This window comes from Sinocyclocheilus rhinocerous, unplaced genomic scaffold, assembly GCF_001515625.1.
Source record: "Sinocyclocheilus rhinocerous isolate Xijiao unplaced genomic scaffold, SAMN03320098_v1.1 scaffold599, whole genome shotgun sequence".
In the NCBI taxonomy this organism is placed as follows: domain Eukaryota; kingdom Metazoa; phylum Chordata; class Actinopteri; order Cypriniformes; family Cyprinidae; genus Sinocyclocheilus; species Sinocyclocheilus rhinocerous.
In genome coordinates, this window is record NW_015652138.1 from 566,390 (window position 1) to 584,248 (window position 17,859).

Here is a 17,859-nt window from a genome sequence, read left to right on the forward strand (position 1 = left end):
GTTTGTAAAAATCTTATGACCACCATTTTGCAATTCATCATTCTTTGTTTTTTGTTAAAGAAATGATTACTGTGCAAAATTACTAAAATACAGTGTAATAAACAGAGGATGAGTATTTGTCAGAAACTTTTATATATTGTGCATATTGTGCATTCAATGCATACATTTAATTCACTATGTTAACAGAATAGCAGGACAATTATTTACATGTATTTTACTTGAATTATGTCTGTGGGACATTTTTATATTATACATTTTAAAGGCTTAACCTTGCAGGGAAAATTATATGCATGCAGCTATGATCAGTTTTATTTATTTATTTGAAACAGCATGCTGTGTTACGTCTAATATAATGTTTAATCATGCAAAGGTTTCCTCATATGTGGGGGTCTGTGAAGACCTCCGCTGCTCAACCCTCCAGTGCACGTGTTTGCTGTAAGAAAGCTCAGCTCGTGAGCTTTTTAAAAAGCTGTCTGCGGTCTCGTGGCTGTCCGTGGTGCCGAAGCGAAACGGGCAAAGTCAAACGAAACATGCATTAGAATTAATGTCACTCTATAAATGCGAATCGTTTACTAGTTGCTGATTAGATGAAGGGTACGTTCCGCAAATGAAAACTTTCCTGATGCACATGACGCCGTCTGCACGGTCACGTGCGAAACGTGCAGGGATACGCGAGATCCGACTCCTTTGCTCAGGTAGTTCCATGATGGGAACACTGTGAATTTAAGAAACGAAGACATTGTAGACTCACGTGCTCTTTAAAACTTTAGAACTAAAAGTATTTGCGTTGCAGCTGTTGCTCGCATTGCATCAGGTTAAAGTGGAGCTATACTAATGACAGCGAGCGCAAGAGGCATACAAGGCTGCTCATCGTGATTTCTTGTTAGATCCTGTCTCGCGCATGCATGAACATGCACACGGACACATAAACGTCAAGACGCTGTGGAGTTTGTATGAAAGCTGTGCTATGTTTCAGATCGTCTCAGCATCGCTCTCCAACACCCAGCAGGCTGAGATCGATGCTCGCGACGTGGCCTCTAATAAGCTGCGCTATTTTCCTCGTTAATGTCACGTTTAAAACACCCACCGGCATTTAGTTTGTGTCCTCACTACGCAAATGATCAGAAAAGCTCCTCTGCAGATGCGCTGTAAGGACTGCGGATCTTCCTTAAGCGTTTGATTTACAAATATATAGCTGTGCGATATTCTAGGCGGTGGGCGGGCGAGTCGGTGAGACGAGGGTTTGTAGAGACTGCTTCAAGGTGATTTTGGAAAAGATTCGAGCCATCGGGATTTTTCGGTGAGAGATGCATGCATTCCACTTTATTTGCGTTGTATATGCATGTGCATGCACTGCGGATTGGCGTGCATATTGTTGAATGCGTGCCTGGCATGCCTTTAACGTGGCAGCGCTCAACAACGTTGCTGTAATAATTAATAGCATGTTAACTGTGATGGAGACTATGCGCGGTGTATTATTGTTCCAACGCAATGCAAGAGAGCACGAAAGAGGCGAGATCCAGGTAAAAAAAAATGGAAGAGGATTTGATTTCCCAACCACTGAAAGAGATTAAGTCGACAGCAGCGCAAATGCAATTGTGCTGCATATAAAAACGGGACGGATTGGTCTTTCGATGTGAGATTGGTAGCTACCACCTTCTATTCTGAATCACAATCGCCACGTACTCAAGTGATCTCATTTCAGGGACATAGCGCCATTGTTCTGCTGTAGTAACGCTTTATTCTTGTGGATTTGGGGTTGGTAGATGACTAATTTGCTGTAAACTGGGAAGAGTTTTGATGAGGAGTGTGCCAGAGCTGCGCGCGCTCGGCAGCAGCATCATCAGCAGCAGCGGCAGCAGCCTCGAGCTCAAATTCAGCACAGCTCACATCTCAGAGCATCATCTCCTCGCATCCAGACAGAATAGACGTGTGCAAAAGTTTGACGATACAGTGCAATCGATTTAACGTAAGTCTTGATGCTTGTGTCTTGGATATTGTAAAACCGGGGGTTGAGGGATCGCAACTGCATAAAGGTAGTCCCATATTCCTGGAAATCTAAAATGGATTATGGGGTGCTTTTATCTCTGCATGATGTTTGTGGTATGCATGATTGCTGTGAACTTGGCGATGGTCTGAAATGATGCGCACTGTTTGCTTAATTACTCCAATTGAAGTACTACACGTTTAGGAGCAACCCCGAGGCGCACGCCCAACACTAATTCAGAGATACCTTAAAACGTGCTTTTGATGATGCACTCTCGCGACAGAACTCAAAAAGTGAGAACGTTAGGGATTGTGTAAGCATTATAATCCTTGGGAGTTTCGCCCAAATCTATGTGGTGCGATCTGAATGTGGGCATCACGGAGAGTGCCTCGGCGAGTGATCACGGTTTTTACATAGAGCTGTAAATCATTCTGTATGATGTTAATGCAGGATTAACGCGCCGATTGTGTGTGGAATGATTTGCGTTAATGCGTATGCCAACCGGCGGAATGAAGGCACACCGATAGCTGTGTCTGTGTATTTCTACATATATAGACCTCTGTTAGGTAGCACAGATTAATATTCTAAAATGGGAAAGTGCAATTAAACATTGAGTATTTGCATAGTGGGTCGTGTGGCATACGTAATGACTGTCGTATTGTGTCATGCAAAACTGTGATATGTGTTTACTCTTAATTCTGATCATGTATATAATTGCATTAGTATTAATCTACACTATATGTAAGCTATAAAGGGGTAAGGACCACATTAATGCACAGTATTCGTGATTGCTCCTCTAGAGTAGATATGCTCAAGCTTTGAATTATATTTCAAAGGTTAAAAAGGGGAAATATGAACATTTTGTTCAGCACTTCTTAAACTGCCATAGGGTACTGTGCTTTCTTAGGATTTGTATTTAGATGATCACATCACTCTATTGCGACTCAACAAATCGCATAACAAATATAAAATTAGAGGTATCCCACAGACAGACATTGATTGGTAACTGTGGGAGTAGTTGCATGTGAGCTGACACTAGCAGACCCTGTCTGTCTAAAAACATATTTTTAATTATATTACGGAGGTATATTAATGCATATACTCCCTATAATCGCGGTATGGGTTTTGACAACCACATACCTCACTTCTTCCTGCAATTGCTCCACTTTAGTTAGAACAGAGAGGAAAACCCTGGGTTTCTTTGAATGATTGTATTTTCTCCTCTTTAGTGGGGATTCATCCTTTGGAGAATGATGTGGGGTGGAAGAGGAGCAGCTTGGCTTTGGATTTGGGCCTGTTTACTGGTGGCCAGCGTTTTGGCTGGAAAAAGGTATGTTTACGCACCTGAAGTTGGTGCATATTTCACTCACATCTTGGAATGATTAACACATTCTCTACTTTTGATAAAGAGCACTCTCTATGCTGTAGTTACAGTAATGTTCAGTTAATATGTAAGTGCTTTGATCTAAATGTAGCTCTTTGATCTAGACCTACAATGTTAACTTAGACCAAGATCAGAACCTCAGACTTCAAAGAGGATGTCATGCTAATGAAGCTTTCATTAAGGTTTTCATTCTGCTGCAACTTTCTTTCACTGTTATACTGCATGCTTCATTGAGTGTTTTTCATCTATAGGTGAATTTTGCTGACATACATTTTGAAGTAGGAAATAAAAAAAACTGTGAATGTCTATCATCCATACGCAACATCACTGAATTACTTTCTTTAGACAAAAACATGCAGTAAGATATTTCTAAAACTACAGCCAAGTGCTATTTTAAATGTAAGGACAAATGCAAAGGTTTCTAACCAAACATGACTATTTATTTGGGAGGATTTGGCTTGAAAGAGGTCTCAGGTTTTCATTTTAATTTAATGTTTAAAGTGTAATATTAACTAATGAGTTCATATTTTCATGAATGCAGCTTGGATTTATATGTACTGTTAGCAGATAATTATGCTGCGGATTTACTTCTAAATGATTAGTTACAATACTAATAATATATAAAGAAAAAAAACATGTTTAATGATGCATATTATTAAATTATTTTGCAAAAATCATGGTTGTAAAATAAAGATTGTAAAGTGATTACAAATGCCATGCAACATTTTGCTTGCTTTAGATATATTTTATAGGTTTAGACAGGTGACCGTCACAGCGATGTTGACATACCCATGAATATTTTATAACAATACTTTAAAAATGCCATAAGCATACAGGGTCTCATTTGTTAGCTTCTGCTGTGAGAGCATGCATTCACACTGTTCTGTTCAGATGACCTGTAGATGGGGTTGCTGTACAATGTTCAATGGGGATCTGTATGCTGCTCATATAAGCACATGGATTTTGCAATGTGTTATTCATGTCTGTATGGTTCCTCTTTCAACCTACTATCACCAAATCTGCCAAAATATATATTTGAGTTCATTATTACTAAATAAAAATGCCCTGAGCTATGATGTTTTTGTGCATTTTTCTCTGAGGTAACAGTGGAGATGTAATTTTGGGTCAGGCTGGCATGCTGTGAGTGTTGTACTCGCATGCATGCGTAATATATGAGACTACATTTTCCTCTCATGACCCCTTTTCCGTGTCGCTCATGGGGTCTGTGTGCATGTGCGTGTATGTCTCCGTGCGCAGATGGGGGAGGGTGGAAGTCTTCTCGTTTTATTTTTATTCTCGTTGACTGTTGTTGAATCCAGTGAGGTCCAAAGGTGTGAGAGCCCACTTGTGAAAATGCCTATGTTTTGCATTTATATAATAGAACAAAAATAAAAACTAATCAGAATTTGATAGCAAAAAAACATTTGAGAGCATACGGCTCGAGTCTGCAACTTGTACAAACCAGTATGATTTGAAAATGTTTGTTTTAATTAAAGCAAGGTAATCTGATCTTCGTAGAAAAGAGTTAAAAGGGTCAGTATCGAAATTTGCTTACATTTGATTAGTGACCTAGAAATAGTACAGCGTCTTTACGTCATAAGTTTTCTTTGAAAACACAGTGAAAACCAGCAAAGTGGTCTCAGACTTTCATTGCATGTTCTGCTGGGAGACATTAAGACTGATTGAAATGAGTGCATGAAATTAGCACAAAAAGCATGCACTGTTCTTCTCAGCGACGGCGAGCATATATCATCTGACAACTGTGCTTAAATTTTATTTAACTGCTTTGAATCAATAGTTGTCCATGTTGCTTTACTGGAAGATTTATAATATGCAATAAGACATGCCAGATATGAAATACACGGGATACAAGGCTAACTTGCATTTCAGTGCGCGTGATGTCTCTCTCTTTTGGGGTCTGTCGCGTCTCTCCCTCTCGCTTTTCTCTGTTTGAAAACACCTCCATCCACGGTCCATGCTAACTAATCGCGATGACCTCATCCTCTCCTTCAAATCTGATTCCAACACCAAACAGTGTTTATTGAGTCTGCAGACGCACTTGAACAAAAAAGCAAGCAATTATGAATGAACGGTCAGCCGGTGATTGTTTTTAGAGGAGCACAAATTGACCACCGTCCTCACAGGCTCTTATTCATAAAGTACCATTTTACACTATATGATTAAACTGCATTTTGCTCCTAATCATTCGTCTGAAATATTTATGAGCGACAGAATTCATTCTCTTTGCAGCCATGGGTGCGTCTTTTAGGATTTGGCTTCATGTTGCTAGAACTCATGCTTCTCATTTGCATCTAAAAGATTATTTTAGCTAATTAATAATGCATTGTTCCTGTGTATATCCCCCTTTGCTCCTAAGACGGAAGGAGATTTGTTGTTTATCTGCAGGCTATTGCATTGCACATTCCCTTTAAACAGGCTGGATGTTTCAGAGTTACCCCGAGGAGGGTGTTGCATTGATTTTTCACATCAGAGTGTGTTATAGCCACCCTTTGCTGTTGATTATGGGTTTTGAATAAAACGTCTGCCGTTTTGCGTTGTCAGCTCCAGTCAAAGCGCAGATGAGCAGAAAGACAACACCACAGTTTTCACCAGGATTCTGGACAGCCTCCTCGATGGCTACGACAACCGTCTCAGGCCTGGACTCGGAGGTAGGTGCAGAAGTTTCTCTGAGGATTTCTCGCCTCATGCATTCGTGTCCCAGTTTTCAGCCCTGTGGGAGATTTCTAAACTTGCATCTTCAAACGGATGTAACAGCACTTTTTCACGTCGGGAAAATAAATCAGTAACCAATCATGTTCCAATCGAAGTAGGTTTCTAAATCACTTATTTAGCAGTTTTATGTAATATTATTGCTAATATTTTCATTTTGGTGGTAGGATGCAGCATGGACTTCTGTGGGTATAATGATAAAAATAAATAAAAAAATGTATTAGATGTAAATGTAATGTTCTGCAGAGGAAACAGTTTCCATTCACCTTTTATTTATAAATAAGTAGTTTTATAAGTTGTTTGTATTGCAACACCTCAGAATTACACTAGCACCATTATATTTACTTGCCAAATGCATTTTTCCCTCACAGTTAAATCATCATAGTAAGAGACTTTAAAGGTGGCAGATATTTCCTTTATATGATGATTTTCTAATAGCTTTGCTATTTTCACAAATAAATGTACATTTCAAAACTCTCAGTACTAATCTTGCGTCATCAGCAATGCCCTTTTCAAGCATTTCAACATATGTGTTTGTGTGTGTGTGTGTGTGTGTGTGTGTGTGTGTGTGCGTGTGTTATACTATTGCAAACATACCATACAAACATACTATTACCATATGGATTTTATGTCAGTCACATAACATAAGTAATGCAAGTGTATTTCCTAATGTTACAATGTAACATCTTTAATTTACAAACAGGGTGATTTGAATGATCTTATTGCAAAGGTACTAAATGGAAAGAAGATCATACTGTTGTGTTTCGGTGATTAAACCAAATGTTCTCATTACATATAATAATCTAGTGTTTTTCAACAATGATTATGTGGACTGATAAAATGCATAACTGTAATGAAAGTATGCGATCAGGTTTGAAAAGCTGTGTTACAAGTGTGATCAGTTTGTACAAAGAGTTTTGAAAATGTACACCTTACATAATAGAACTAAAATAGTATTATTTGCTAAACATGTTACATTGTTGTTACATGTTAATTTAGTGTTATGAAACAATCATGAAAGTAGAAAGAAATTGTAATGAAAGCAAGAGATCAGATGGTGAAAGAACTTTTGAAAATGCGGTCATTGAAAGACATTAAATGCAAAAGCATGCCTCGTCAAAAATGTGATGAAGGCGATGGTGGAGAGCAGTTTTGTTCTGAACAAGTCCGCCAGGCAAAAGCACATCAAGTGAACATTGTTTTCCACATAAATGCAGATCATTTAACACCTGACATAAATTAGCTTTGAATGGAACTGAATGATTCATTGAGCTGGCAAGGAACTCCTCACACATGTGTCATATAATTTTTAATTTTCAGTGCGTCTGTTTGACCTTACACGCATTACCTTAGCGCCCACAAAGTGTCAACATGTCATAAATAGCAAGTAAAGCTGACTAACAACTTCTGTCAACATCAGTAATCGTTCCATGGCACATAGACATGCTGTTTTTCGAGGAGGCAAGAAAGTAAGGTGCATTTCTTCATAAAAGACTCCAACGTATTTATAGGTTATTGTAAGGTTTGCTTGATGTGATTAGAAATTTTAATGCTTTGTGAAAAGAAGAAGGGAAAAAAATATCCCAGGAATTATTAGAAGCGGGATGCCAGAGAGAGACAGAACCCATGTAAGTGGAGTGTGGAGAGTTTGCTGAACCTCGATTCGATCAAAGTCAGGCAGGTTGAACCTCTGGATTAAAACTAATGGCCAGCTCTGATTGACACTCAAACTCCTAATTTCTTGCTTCAACAGAGCGTGTAACCGAAGTCAAGACTGACATTTTCGTGACGAGTATTGGGCCGGTCTCGGACCATGACATGGTAAAACTTTTTTACTTTCTATAAATGTCACAGGTTTTCTGTGTAGCCAGTGTTCAGAAGAGTCATTTACATGCTTAAATGTTTTTACCACACTGAAAAGCTTGAAATGTGATGATTTAATCTGTAAATGTGACCCTGGAGCACAAAACCAGTCATAAGGGTCCATTTTTAAGCTTTCCATGGATGTATATATGGTTTGGTAGGATAGGACAATATTTGGCTGAGATACAACTATGTGAAAATCTGGAATCTGAGGGTGCAAAAAAATCTAAATATTGAGAAAATCATCTTTAAAGCTGTTCAAATGAAGTTCTTAGCAATGCATATTACTAATCAAAAATTAAGTTTTGATATATTTACGGTAGGAAATTTACTAAATATCTTCATGGAACATGATCTTTACTTAATATCCTAATGATTTTTGGCATAAAAGAAAAGTCTATAATTTTGACCCATACAATGTATTGTTGGCTATTGCTACAAATATACCCCAGCGACTTAAGACTGCTTTTGTGCTCCAGGGTCACAAATAATCTGTAAATGTGAAAGCCAGATCCGGTATTCAATAATAGTGGAAGTAAACTTGGAAATGACGAATTGATTATAACACCATAACCCATATTTCTTATTACTTCTTTACATAATAAAAAAAAAATAGGTTGGGACACTTCAATCACATGTAAAAAATAAATAAATAAAATAGATTAATGTCTTGGAATACATAAAATATCAAACCAAGTGATATTTATTTATTTAGATTTAAGCACTAGACGCTTGTCAAGCAGAACATTTCACAAAATATTTTATCACCATAATATGGCACTTGTTTGTTCAAGCGTTAGTGAAACATGTTCATAGTTCACGTGATGAACTACCTGATGCCTGTGTGAATTGAAGGGAAGGTGCATCTACTAAAAATAAACTTTGACATTGTAAAAATAGCAGAAAAAAGTCAAGTCAGTTCTGAGTAGAGCTCTAGCATTATCTGTTTGCAGATGCCACTTAGTGTTGTCATCTAGCGAAATGACATTCAGATATTTTTAAGTATATCTTTAGTGATCTATTGGAGCCACTGTATATACTTGATTAGGAAATTTAATCTTTTTTTCATAACATAATGGCATATCCTGCAAAATATCAGATACTGATCGAATCAGATTTCTCCTGCCAAACATAAGTTCCTTTATGAAGCAACTCTACATGTTATCCATGCATGCCTGTAAATCAAGTCTGCTAATTTCATAAAAAGAGTAAAATGCTGCAGTTATGTTGGACTTTTTTTTCTGCTGTACATTTCATTCACCCAGTTATGTGACTCTACCTAGAACATCCGGCTGTATCTGTGTCATGATGGATGATCATGCGAAAATGAAAAAAAGCTATGACGATCAGTAGTTGTTAGAATGATTCATGCCGCTAATTATGGCCACCAATGCTTCAGAAAGCTTATGGCTCCTCTTGATGACTGCGCTTTTACTGAAATTACTACACAAAAGCCACTCTATAACTACAAGTCTCAATTAGAATCCTCAAAGCATTTGAGGATAAATGAAAAAGGGCTTGTTTTGTCATATTTGGAGCTTGACAGCACCTGGTCACTATGAACTGTAATTGTATAACAAGAGTGTAACTTTATTTATATATAAGTTACACTCTTGTCATACATATATGTATATATACAACTTGTCATATATATATATATATATATATACGGTATCTTTTTTATTTTCTTTATTTAAAAAGACAACACACATTAATCAACATTTCTGTAAATGTGCCAGTGTTAGCCAGCTGGCTAATTTTCAACCACAGTCCTTTGGAAAGATGTTTAAAAAAAATTTAAATAACAAAAGAAATAACAACAAGGAACAGCAAAACATCAGCACAATAACTCAATAACAACAAAGAGCATTCCCACAATTAGCCATGCAAGCACACAAAGCGACAACACACTAAATAGGCAAAATGCAAGCATGCTGGAAAAACAGTTAACATACATAAAGCACATCAGATGCAATTTTGAGTTAATAAAATAATAACACACACCTAAATTGTATGACAACACTATAAAAGAGCATTCCAGACAATTAATAAAATGCTAATTAAATAATCCAAACATACCCAAGCCATGCATTTGGCCGTTTGACAACGAGCAAAGGACATGGAACATGTTATGTGTATCTAACACATTTTTAGTGAAACAAACTCAATTTGAAAATGCAAATGCAAAGCTATCTTAATCTTGCTCCAAGGTAATTTTTAGTAGATGTTCCTTCCCCTCAAGTTCACACAGACATCAGGAATCACGGGTATTTCATCACATGAACTATGAACATGTTTCACTAACTATTTCTACATGGGATGAGAAAACGATGTGTTATCGGTGGTCTTGCAGGAGTACACCATCGATGTGTTCTTCAGGCAGAGCTGGAAGGACGAGAGGCTGAAGTTCAAAGGTCCTATGGCTGTGCTCCGTCTCAACAATCTCATGGCCAGCAAAATCTGGACCCCCGACACGTTTTTCCACAACGGAAAGAAGTCAGTCGCCCATAACATGACCATGCCTAACAAACTTCTGCGGATCACAGAGGAAGGAACTCTGCTTTACACCATGAGGTGAAGCTGCTGCTTATTTTCCTCTGCTTGGAAAGAACAGATGGTGCATCTGATCACCTTTTCATGTCATTTCCTTTTAATGATGGTGTTTGATCTAAAGTGATCTGGGTCTCCATCTCTCTCCGTATAGAAATATATTCAAATATATATTTGTAAGAGTATTAGTGTGAGTCTATAAATGTATGTTTTGCATATTTTGTCATAAATACCATGACTAATGCACAGGTCAGGACAGCACATGTTATAAAGAATCCTTTATTCTGCTTAATTAGTAGATTAGGGTGAAGATGGAAGTTCATATTTGAGTCAACAAAATTAAAAATGGGAGGAACGTACCGTAGGGGATGACATTTACTGATTTATCACACTGTCAAGCTGGAGTGAGATTGTGTATGTGTGCGACTCTGTACTGTAAATGTGGGGAGAACTGAGCTGTAGTAATTCCTGTCTGAAATAGGCCCTACCTAATAAGCGATATAAGCGGTTGCATAGGGCCCCTGTGGCCCAGGGGTTCAGACAGTAATACGTGGTAATAATAATAGCTTTGCTTGTGTCAGTCTTGTGCATTAATGTTTAAAAATGAAGAGTAAGTGATGAATTTTGTTTGCTGTATCGTGTCTTATCGCTTAGCGCTTTGAAGACGCTGTGTCAATGAAACAGCGGTGCACTGTTATCGTGGGCACTTCAAAATAGGTTAATATTTCTGGATACCTTATTATCTGAATTGTTTGGATTTTAGAACGCATATTAGCTTAATTTTCATTTACAACACTGCATGAAAATTCGGTCTGAACAAAATCAGTAGGGGTAAATAAAAATGCAAGTTCACTCTCGGACAGTAGGTGGCGCTTATGGAACAGCAGAAATACTGCGGAAATACTTTCTGACACCTGCTTGTGATGGAGAAGAAAGGAGGTCACAACAGTATTTAAATGTTTTCAAACAGATATTAAGTATTGTATTCGCTTTGGCGTTTATCAAACGACACCAAATACTTAAATCCTTTTAAAACATTTAAAATGCACTTATACATTTTTGCATTTTAATCTGGACTAAAATATGCCAGCTCAGAAAAGAGATTATTTTCTATTAATAATAATAATAATAATATATTCACTATTGTAATTTTGTAACTCATTGGCAGGTGTTTTTGCTTTATTAAAGCATGAATCTCACTAAATTTTGATACATTTCTCTGAAAGCAATGGTTCAACTTTTACATTTTTTAAAGTTTGCTTAATAAGTAAATATATTTTCATATTTATAACTTGAAAACACTTTTGAAAAACTGCTTAGGGCCCCAAAATGCTAGGGCCGGCCCTAACTAAAATATTTGATCACTGTATACTCTATATATCAGTGGCGAGTGGTGACTTCTTTAACTGAGTGTACTAGTTAATTTATGCATTAATTTATCAGAGAGGACAGGTGGCACGTGTTGACGTCTTGAATAGCCATTAAGTGGCAGTTACTTTAATTACTAACTATTAAATAAATAGTAATATGATGCTATACTTGTATAAAGATTTTTTTGAGTGAACTTTAGAAATTCTTTGCTTGAGGAAACAGGACAATATACAGCAACAATTCCTCACATTTTTGTGCTTGGGCGAGCAATTTGTGGACTGATTTCTGATTACACATGAAATCACCAACATGCCAACAAACCAATGAGAATGCAGATCAATAATGACGATTCATAGCAAGAGAGCGCAGACGCCAAAGCTGACGTGGATCCGCTCACCCGGGAACTGGCACAGATATGCAGAAAATTACCTTTGTTTGGCAAATAAATAATTTACAGAGAGTTACATTAACATTTTATTATGCAATCCTTATGTTACACCTCAAATGACAAGGGAATGTTGATATTTAGCCGGTCTCTAGGCTTTGATATGCAGAGCATTCGCAACTTACTGTATATGGACTGCACTCCCGTCATTTTAATGCCTATATCTGGATAATCTAGTGAATTAAATACTATAATAAACACAAATGGTAAAATGTATGGTTACATCTTTAAATTCAGAATGGGTGAGCAGCGACTGCACTTCAGTTGAATTCCATTTTAATGCATTGCTTTACACCGCTTAATAACAATTCTATACAAATAATACATACTTATATGCATCATCATACTGTCCAAATGCATTTCTATAACTGCCAAGGTTATAATATTGTATCCTGCTGTCTCTCTCTCTGTCTCAGGCTTACAGTCAGAGCTGAATGTCCCATGCACTTGGAGGACTTCCCAATGGACGCCCATGCTTGCCCTCTCAAATTCGGCAGCTGTAAGTACTGCTTCCGTGGAAAGTTCAGATGCTACTCAGAGTCTCAGATGGGGACTTTCTCTTCATCATCTCTGACAAAACACGTCATTCACCGAGTCCACACAACCAGCCGAATGGATTTAGCTACCAACTAATCCTTGAAAAGAAAGAACAGATGCGTCTGCGCTGGAGGAAGAATGAGAGGGGGGGGGACACATGAATAAAAAACAAGCTTGTGACTCAAATCCACGAGGCTCTAAATATTTCAGCGTGTGCTGCGTCTCCCCTGCGCTTGAGAATCCACTGCAGTATATGACCCCAGCAAGCTCTGACAGCTGACAAGTGACTTTTTGACTTCAGACAGTTGATTTTGTGTTTTGTTTGTTTGCATCAGATGCCTACACGAGGGCTGAAGTGGTGTATGTTTGGACACGAGGGGCGGCGCAGTCTGTGGTCGTGGCTGACGATGGCTCCCGTCTCAACCAGTATGACTTGATGGGACAGACGGTCGACTCGGGTGTGGTGCAGTCCAGCACTGGTGTGTGTTTTGACCCTGTGATGTTTAGAAACGAAGCCTATGGTTATGTTTTAGCAAGTTTAGCCAAAGTAGCTTGCTCCGGATTTTATCATTTCCCTTGTGGATATGCAAATTATTATTCTGCTCCCTCTTTTATTGGCCAGTTGATAAAGGTAACAAAAGGGTCCAAAGTTGGTTCAATGGACTACCTCCTTTTTCAATAATATGTGACCCTGGAGCACAAAACCAGTCTTAAGGGTCAATTTCTCGAAATTGAGATTTATGCATCAGCTGAAAGCTGAATAAATAAGCTTTCCATTGATGTGTGGTTTGTTAGGATAGGACAATATTTGGCCGAGATACAACTACTGTATATGAAAACCTGGAATCTGAGGGTGCAAAAAAATCTAAATCATGAGAAAATCATCTTTAAAGTTGTTCAAATTAAGTTCTTAGCAATGCATATTACTAATCAAAAATTAAGTTTTGATATATTTACGGTAGGAAATTTACTAAATATCTTCATGGAACATGATCTTTACTTAATATCCTAATGATTTTTGGCATGCGACTTAACACTGCTTTTGTGCTCCAGGGTCACATATGATTTGGTGGATTTAGTTGTCAGACGGTGAATACCTTGTCATTATCGATCAGACAGTTACAATATTTTGACCGACTGACGGTTTGCTCTTCACTGGGGCAGGAAATGCATTGTGTTAGTGTACTATTCTCTCAGATTTGTTAGTATGTTAACATAATTTGTGATGAAAGATTTTTTTATTAAAGAAAAAATGCCAGTTTGCCGAAAGCCAATTTAGACTACAACACGAATTCTACTTTGCATCTCAGTAAGCACAATACAGAAATGTGAAAAAGAGCATCATCTGGAAAGAGCATGTTCTATTTAAAGCACCATATTTGCATATAAACCATCTGATAAACATCATACACTCTAAAATCATGAACATCTCCTGAATAGTTCTAATATCAACTAGGAATGATTTTTGCAAATGCTCTAAATATCACATCTTCCAGATGAAAACACATACGCTGCAACATATGAGCTCTATATGGTTATTTGTTCCCATGTGGGAAATTCAGGTGCAAAATAGCAGCATCAGGCATAAAGTGCATAAACACCATTATGTTTTCTATACACGTGGATATGGACAATCCATGAGAAAACATGAAACAAAAAATATGCAGTGCAGTGATTAAGGAATAATGATTTGGCATAATAATAAACGCATACTGCATAAGCATTATTATATGCATTAGGGTAAAGAAATAGTGAATGAAATAACTACATGATATCCATTCAGATTCATTATAATTAATCTTGCATATCAGTACTTGCTGAGAAAAGTCCCTAAATGGAGATATTGTTGTAGAAGACACAAAGTAGCTTGAGAAGTCAAGTCTGTCTGTCTGAAGTAGACTTTCTCATTCTGTGCTGCTGTTGTCGTACGTGCGGGTTAGGTTGCATGATTAATTGAATTAATTTTCATAATACTCATTAATTAATGTATATATGGCTTCCTTCAAAGATCTCTTTCTCTTTCACTTCCAGGAGAGTATGTTGTGATGAAAACACAATTCCACCTCAAGAGGAAGATCGGTTACTTTGTCATCCAGACATATTTGCCGTGTATCATGACCGTGATCCTGTCCCAGGTGTCCTTCTGGCTAAACAGGGAATCTGTCCCCGCCAGAACTGTGTTTGGTGAGTGTCCTAATTGATCTTTAAGTTAAGCGATCAATGCGCTGTTAGCATCACTCTGCAGCAGTCTCCAACATCTTCAAATCGAGCGAACTGTTGTATTGTCTAGGTATCTGCTTTCCAAGGCAGCATCCTAACTGAAATACGATCTCATAAATGGTTGATTAGGAATAATATACCTAGGCAGCGACTGCTTGCACCACACAAACAGGGTTCCTCATGAGACACACAAAAGTCTCAACCCACAACTGATGCCAGAGACTTTGATGTTAGCATGTTGCAAAGCATAAAAATATATGTAAATATGCATAAAAATGCCCTGCGTTTCTCTAAGCTCATCCATTATTATTGCCTACTCAGCAAAGTATGCCTGTGATGCTGCCTTAGAATTTGGTCAAAACATAGTATATTTGTAATTATGCAAAGCATGGTAACACTTTCGTTTAAGGACCAATTCTCACTATTAACTAGCTGCTTGTATTAGTAGCATATTGGCTGTTTATTAGTACTTATAAAGCACATAATAATGCATGACCATATTCTAGATCCCTTAATCCGCACCATACCTAAACCTAACAACTAGTTCGCCCTCTAAACTCACCCTATTAACTATTAAAGTTAATAGTTCGTTAATAGTGAGAACTGGTCCTTAAACTAAAGTGTGATCCAAAGGACAAACTGGAATGTCAAGCATAATTATTAAGGGTGTGAAGCAAAGCCAGTATTTGTATTTCACACTGATTGAAGCTCAAGGAGTGACTTCATATACTGCATATTTTTTAAATATTATTCATTAAAATTCGTTATTTGTTTAGAAGTCATTATCCATGCCTTTCAGATTAAGGTATTCAGCTTCGAGCACATCCCGAAAATCCTTTGAAAGCTATCTAGGTCATGGTTTAGGGTTCTTTCTCAAATTTGACATACATCTACATTTTTCTGTTTCTTATTTGGTCTTAAAAAGTTGTCTATTTTCAGTTACAGCTTAGTTAAATCCTTAAGTTTTCTTCAATACTTTATTAAAAGGCTGCATGCATTGATTGTTAGTGCTTTTAGGAGAAGCATGCAAACTGCAAAATCATAAATCCTTCATTTGACAGTGAGCACAACAGTATTCAAAGTTTTAAGCTGTGCCAGGAGGATTCTGCGTGTCTGTGTGATGTATTATGTAACACATATCAGAGAGGGAAGATTTTGTTTTTCTGTCAGCTTGTAGGGCTACCCTTGAATTAAGTCTCCTGACTGGGCACTTTGGATTCCCAGGCGTTTGCATCTCAGACAAACATTAAAAGTTGCATCTGAGAGCTGTCTGTGCCTTAGTTCTTGCTGGGTAGCTCGACTGCAGCCTTGCAAAACTATATTCATATTCTCTATTCTGTGAACTTGTATTCTACAAATGCATTTTGACTGAAACATGACTAAGGGGCCAAGGATGTGACACAAGTGTTTTTTATTTTTATATATATATTGTCTTGATCTGTTAAAAAAAAAAAGAAAGAAAGAAAGAATGCCTTGCTGGCAACGGCTATTTAAAGTAACTTTTCCCACCATTGTCTTTTCCCAAAAAATGCCATATTTAAGTGCTTAATAAAAATACCCTGCAATTGTACTTTTGGTATACTAAACTGGTATATTTAAAGTCTGCTAAACTGGAACAAATAATTTTGTGCTTAATCCACTTTAATTGTGCGGAAGTAGTGCCGAGGTCCAACTAAAGATATACTTAAGTATATTTGATTGTGCTAAAGTGGAACTATTGCAAGTATACTTCAGGTACACTTTAAATATCTTGCATTTAAAGACTGATATTATACAAAGATCATACAGTCCTTATTAATAGTGATTTTAAAACACATTTTAGGCATACTATTAAGAAATGTGCATTGTGCAATAAAGAAATACTCCAAATAAAGTTAAATTATAATTTTATATCAGTAAGTCTTAAGTGATATGCCAAATGTTAATGGATTTGAGGTATACTTAGTATGAAATAAATGTATTTTAAATAAATTATGGATTTTTTTTACTAGGGGAGGCATTTATTTAAAATAATAATAATAATCCAAAAAGTTGAAAATTGCCTAACATGTATTTAATAGTGGGAACAAAGTATTTAACCTGTCTTTAATATGCCTATACTTGAAATAGAATGTAGTGTCCTCTTTTTGATCGGTTTAGTGACCGTTATTTTTATTATTCTGCTTGAAATATCAATATCAAGAAACAACATCTTGATTCATGACACTGAACTACATTAACTACATCTTGTATGAGCAACCTTGACAAGTTTTAGGACACAAAGCACTTAAGACCTGAATAAACACAGGGAGCATAAATAGTAGGGATGTACGATATTATTGGAACGTTATCGGAATTGGCTGATAAAGGTTTAAAGGTGACATCGAATGCCCATTTCACACAAGTTGTTCAATGTTTCTTTAGGGTATTTCTGAAATGTCTGTAACATTTTTTGGTTAAAATTCCTCAGTGGTTGTGAAAAAAATCACCCTTTTTACCTTGTCAAAACCAGCTCTGTTTTGGTGCATGTCTCTTTAAATGCTAATGAGCTACTGCTCACCCCACCCATTCATTTTACTACAGTGTTTAACAGAGCAAAGATAGCATAGCTTGTCTGTATGAATGTTAGTATATGTGCTTGTGTTAGTATGGTTATCTTGCTAACACTAATGTGGAAAGTTTTCTTGTTTTGTGGTGCGTGCTAGTGTTGGAGTAGCTAATTTACTGTCAAACAGCAAATGGAGAAAATATTACTGATAGCTTTCCCCCAGCTAAACATACTAATGCATACAC

General features: G+C 37.1%; 1 protein-coding gene across 3 annotated transcripts in view; it reads left to right on the forward strand.

Moving 5' to 3' along the window:
• The first annotated feature begins 715 nt into the window (after positions 1-715).
• The window catches only part of LOC107713598 (gamma-aminobutyric acid receptor subunit alpha-1-like), a 26,420-nt gene continuing 9,276 nt past the window's right edge, over positions 716-17,859 (forward strand). The window contains exons 1-8 of one of the 3 annotated variants that reach the window (XM_016519155.1): positions 716-1,300; positions 3,217-3,317; positions 5,934-6,040; positions 7,855-7,922; positions 10,318-10,538; positions 12,747-12,829; positions 13,203-13,346; positions 14,899-15,051. In XM_016519155.1, the coding sequence (XP_016374641.1) occupies positions 3,238-3,317; positions 5,934-6,040; positions 7,855-7,922; positions 10,318-10,538; positions 12,747-12,829; positions 13,203-13,346; positions 14,899-15,051 (856 nt within the window). In that variant the 5' untranslated portion in view covers positions 716-1,300; positions 3,217-3,237. The other 2 variants (XM_016519157.1, XM_016519156.1) reach the window with 2 other exon arrangements.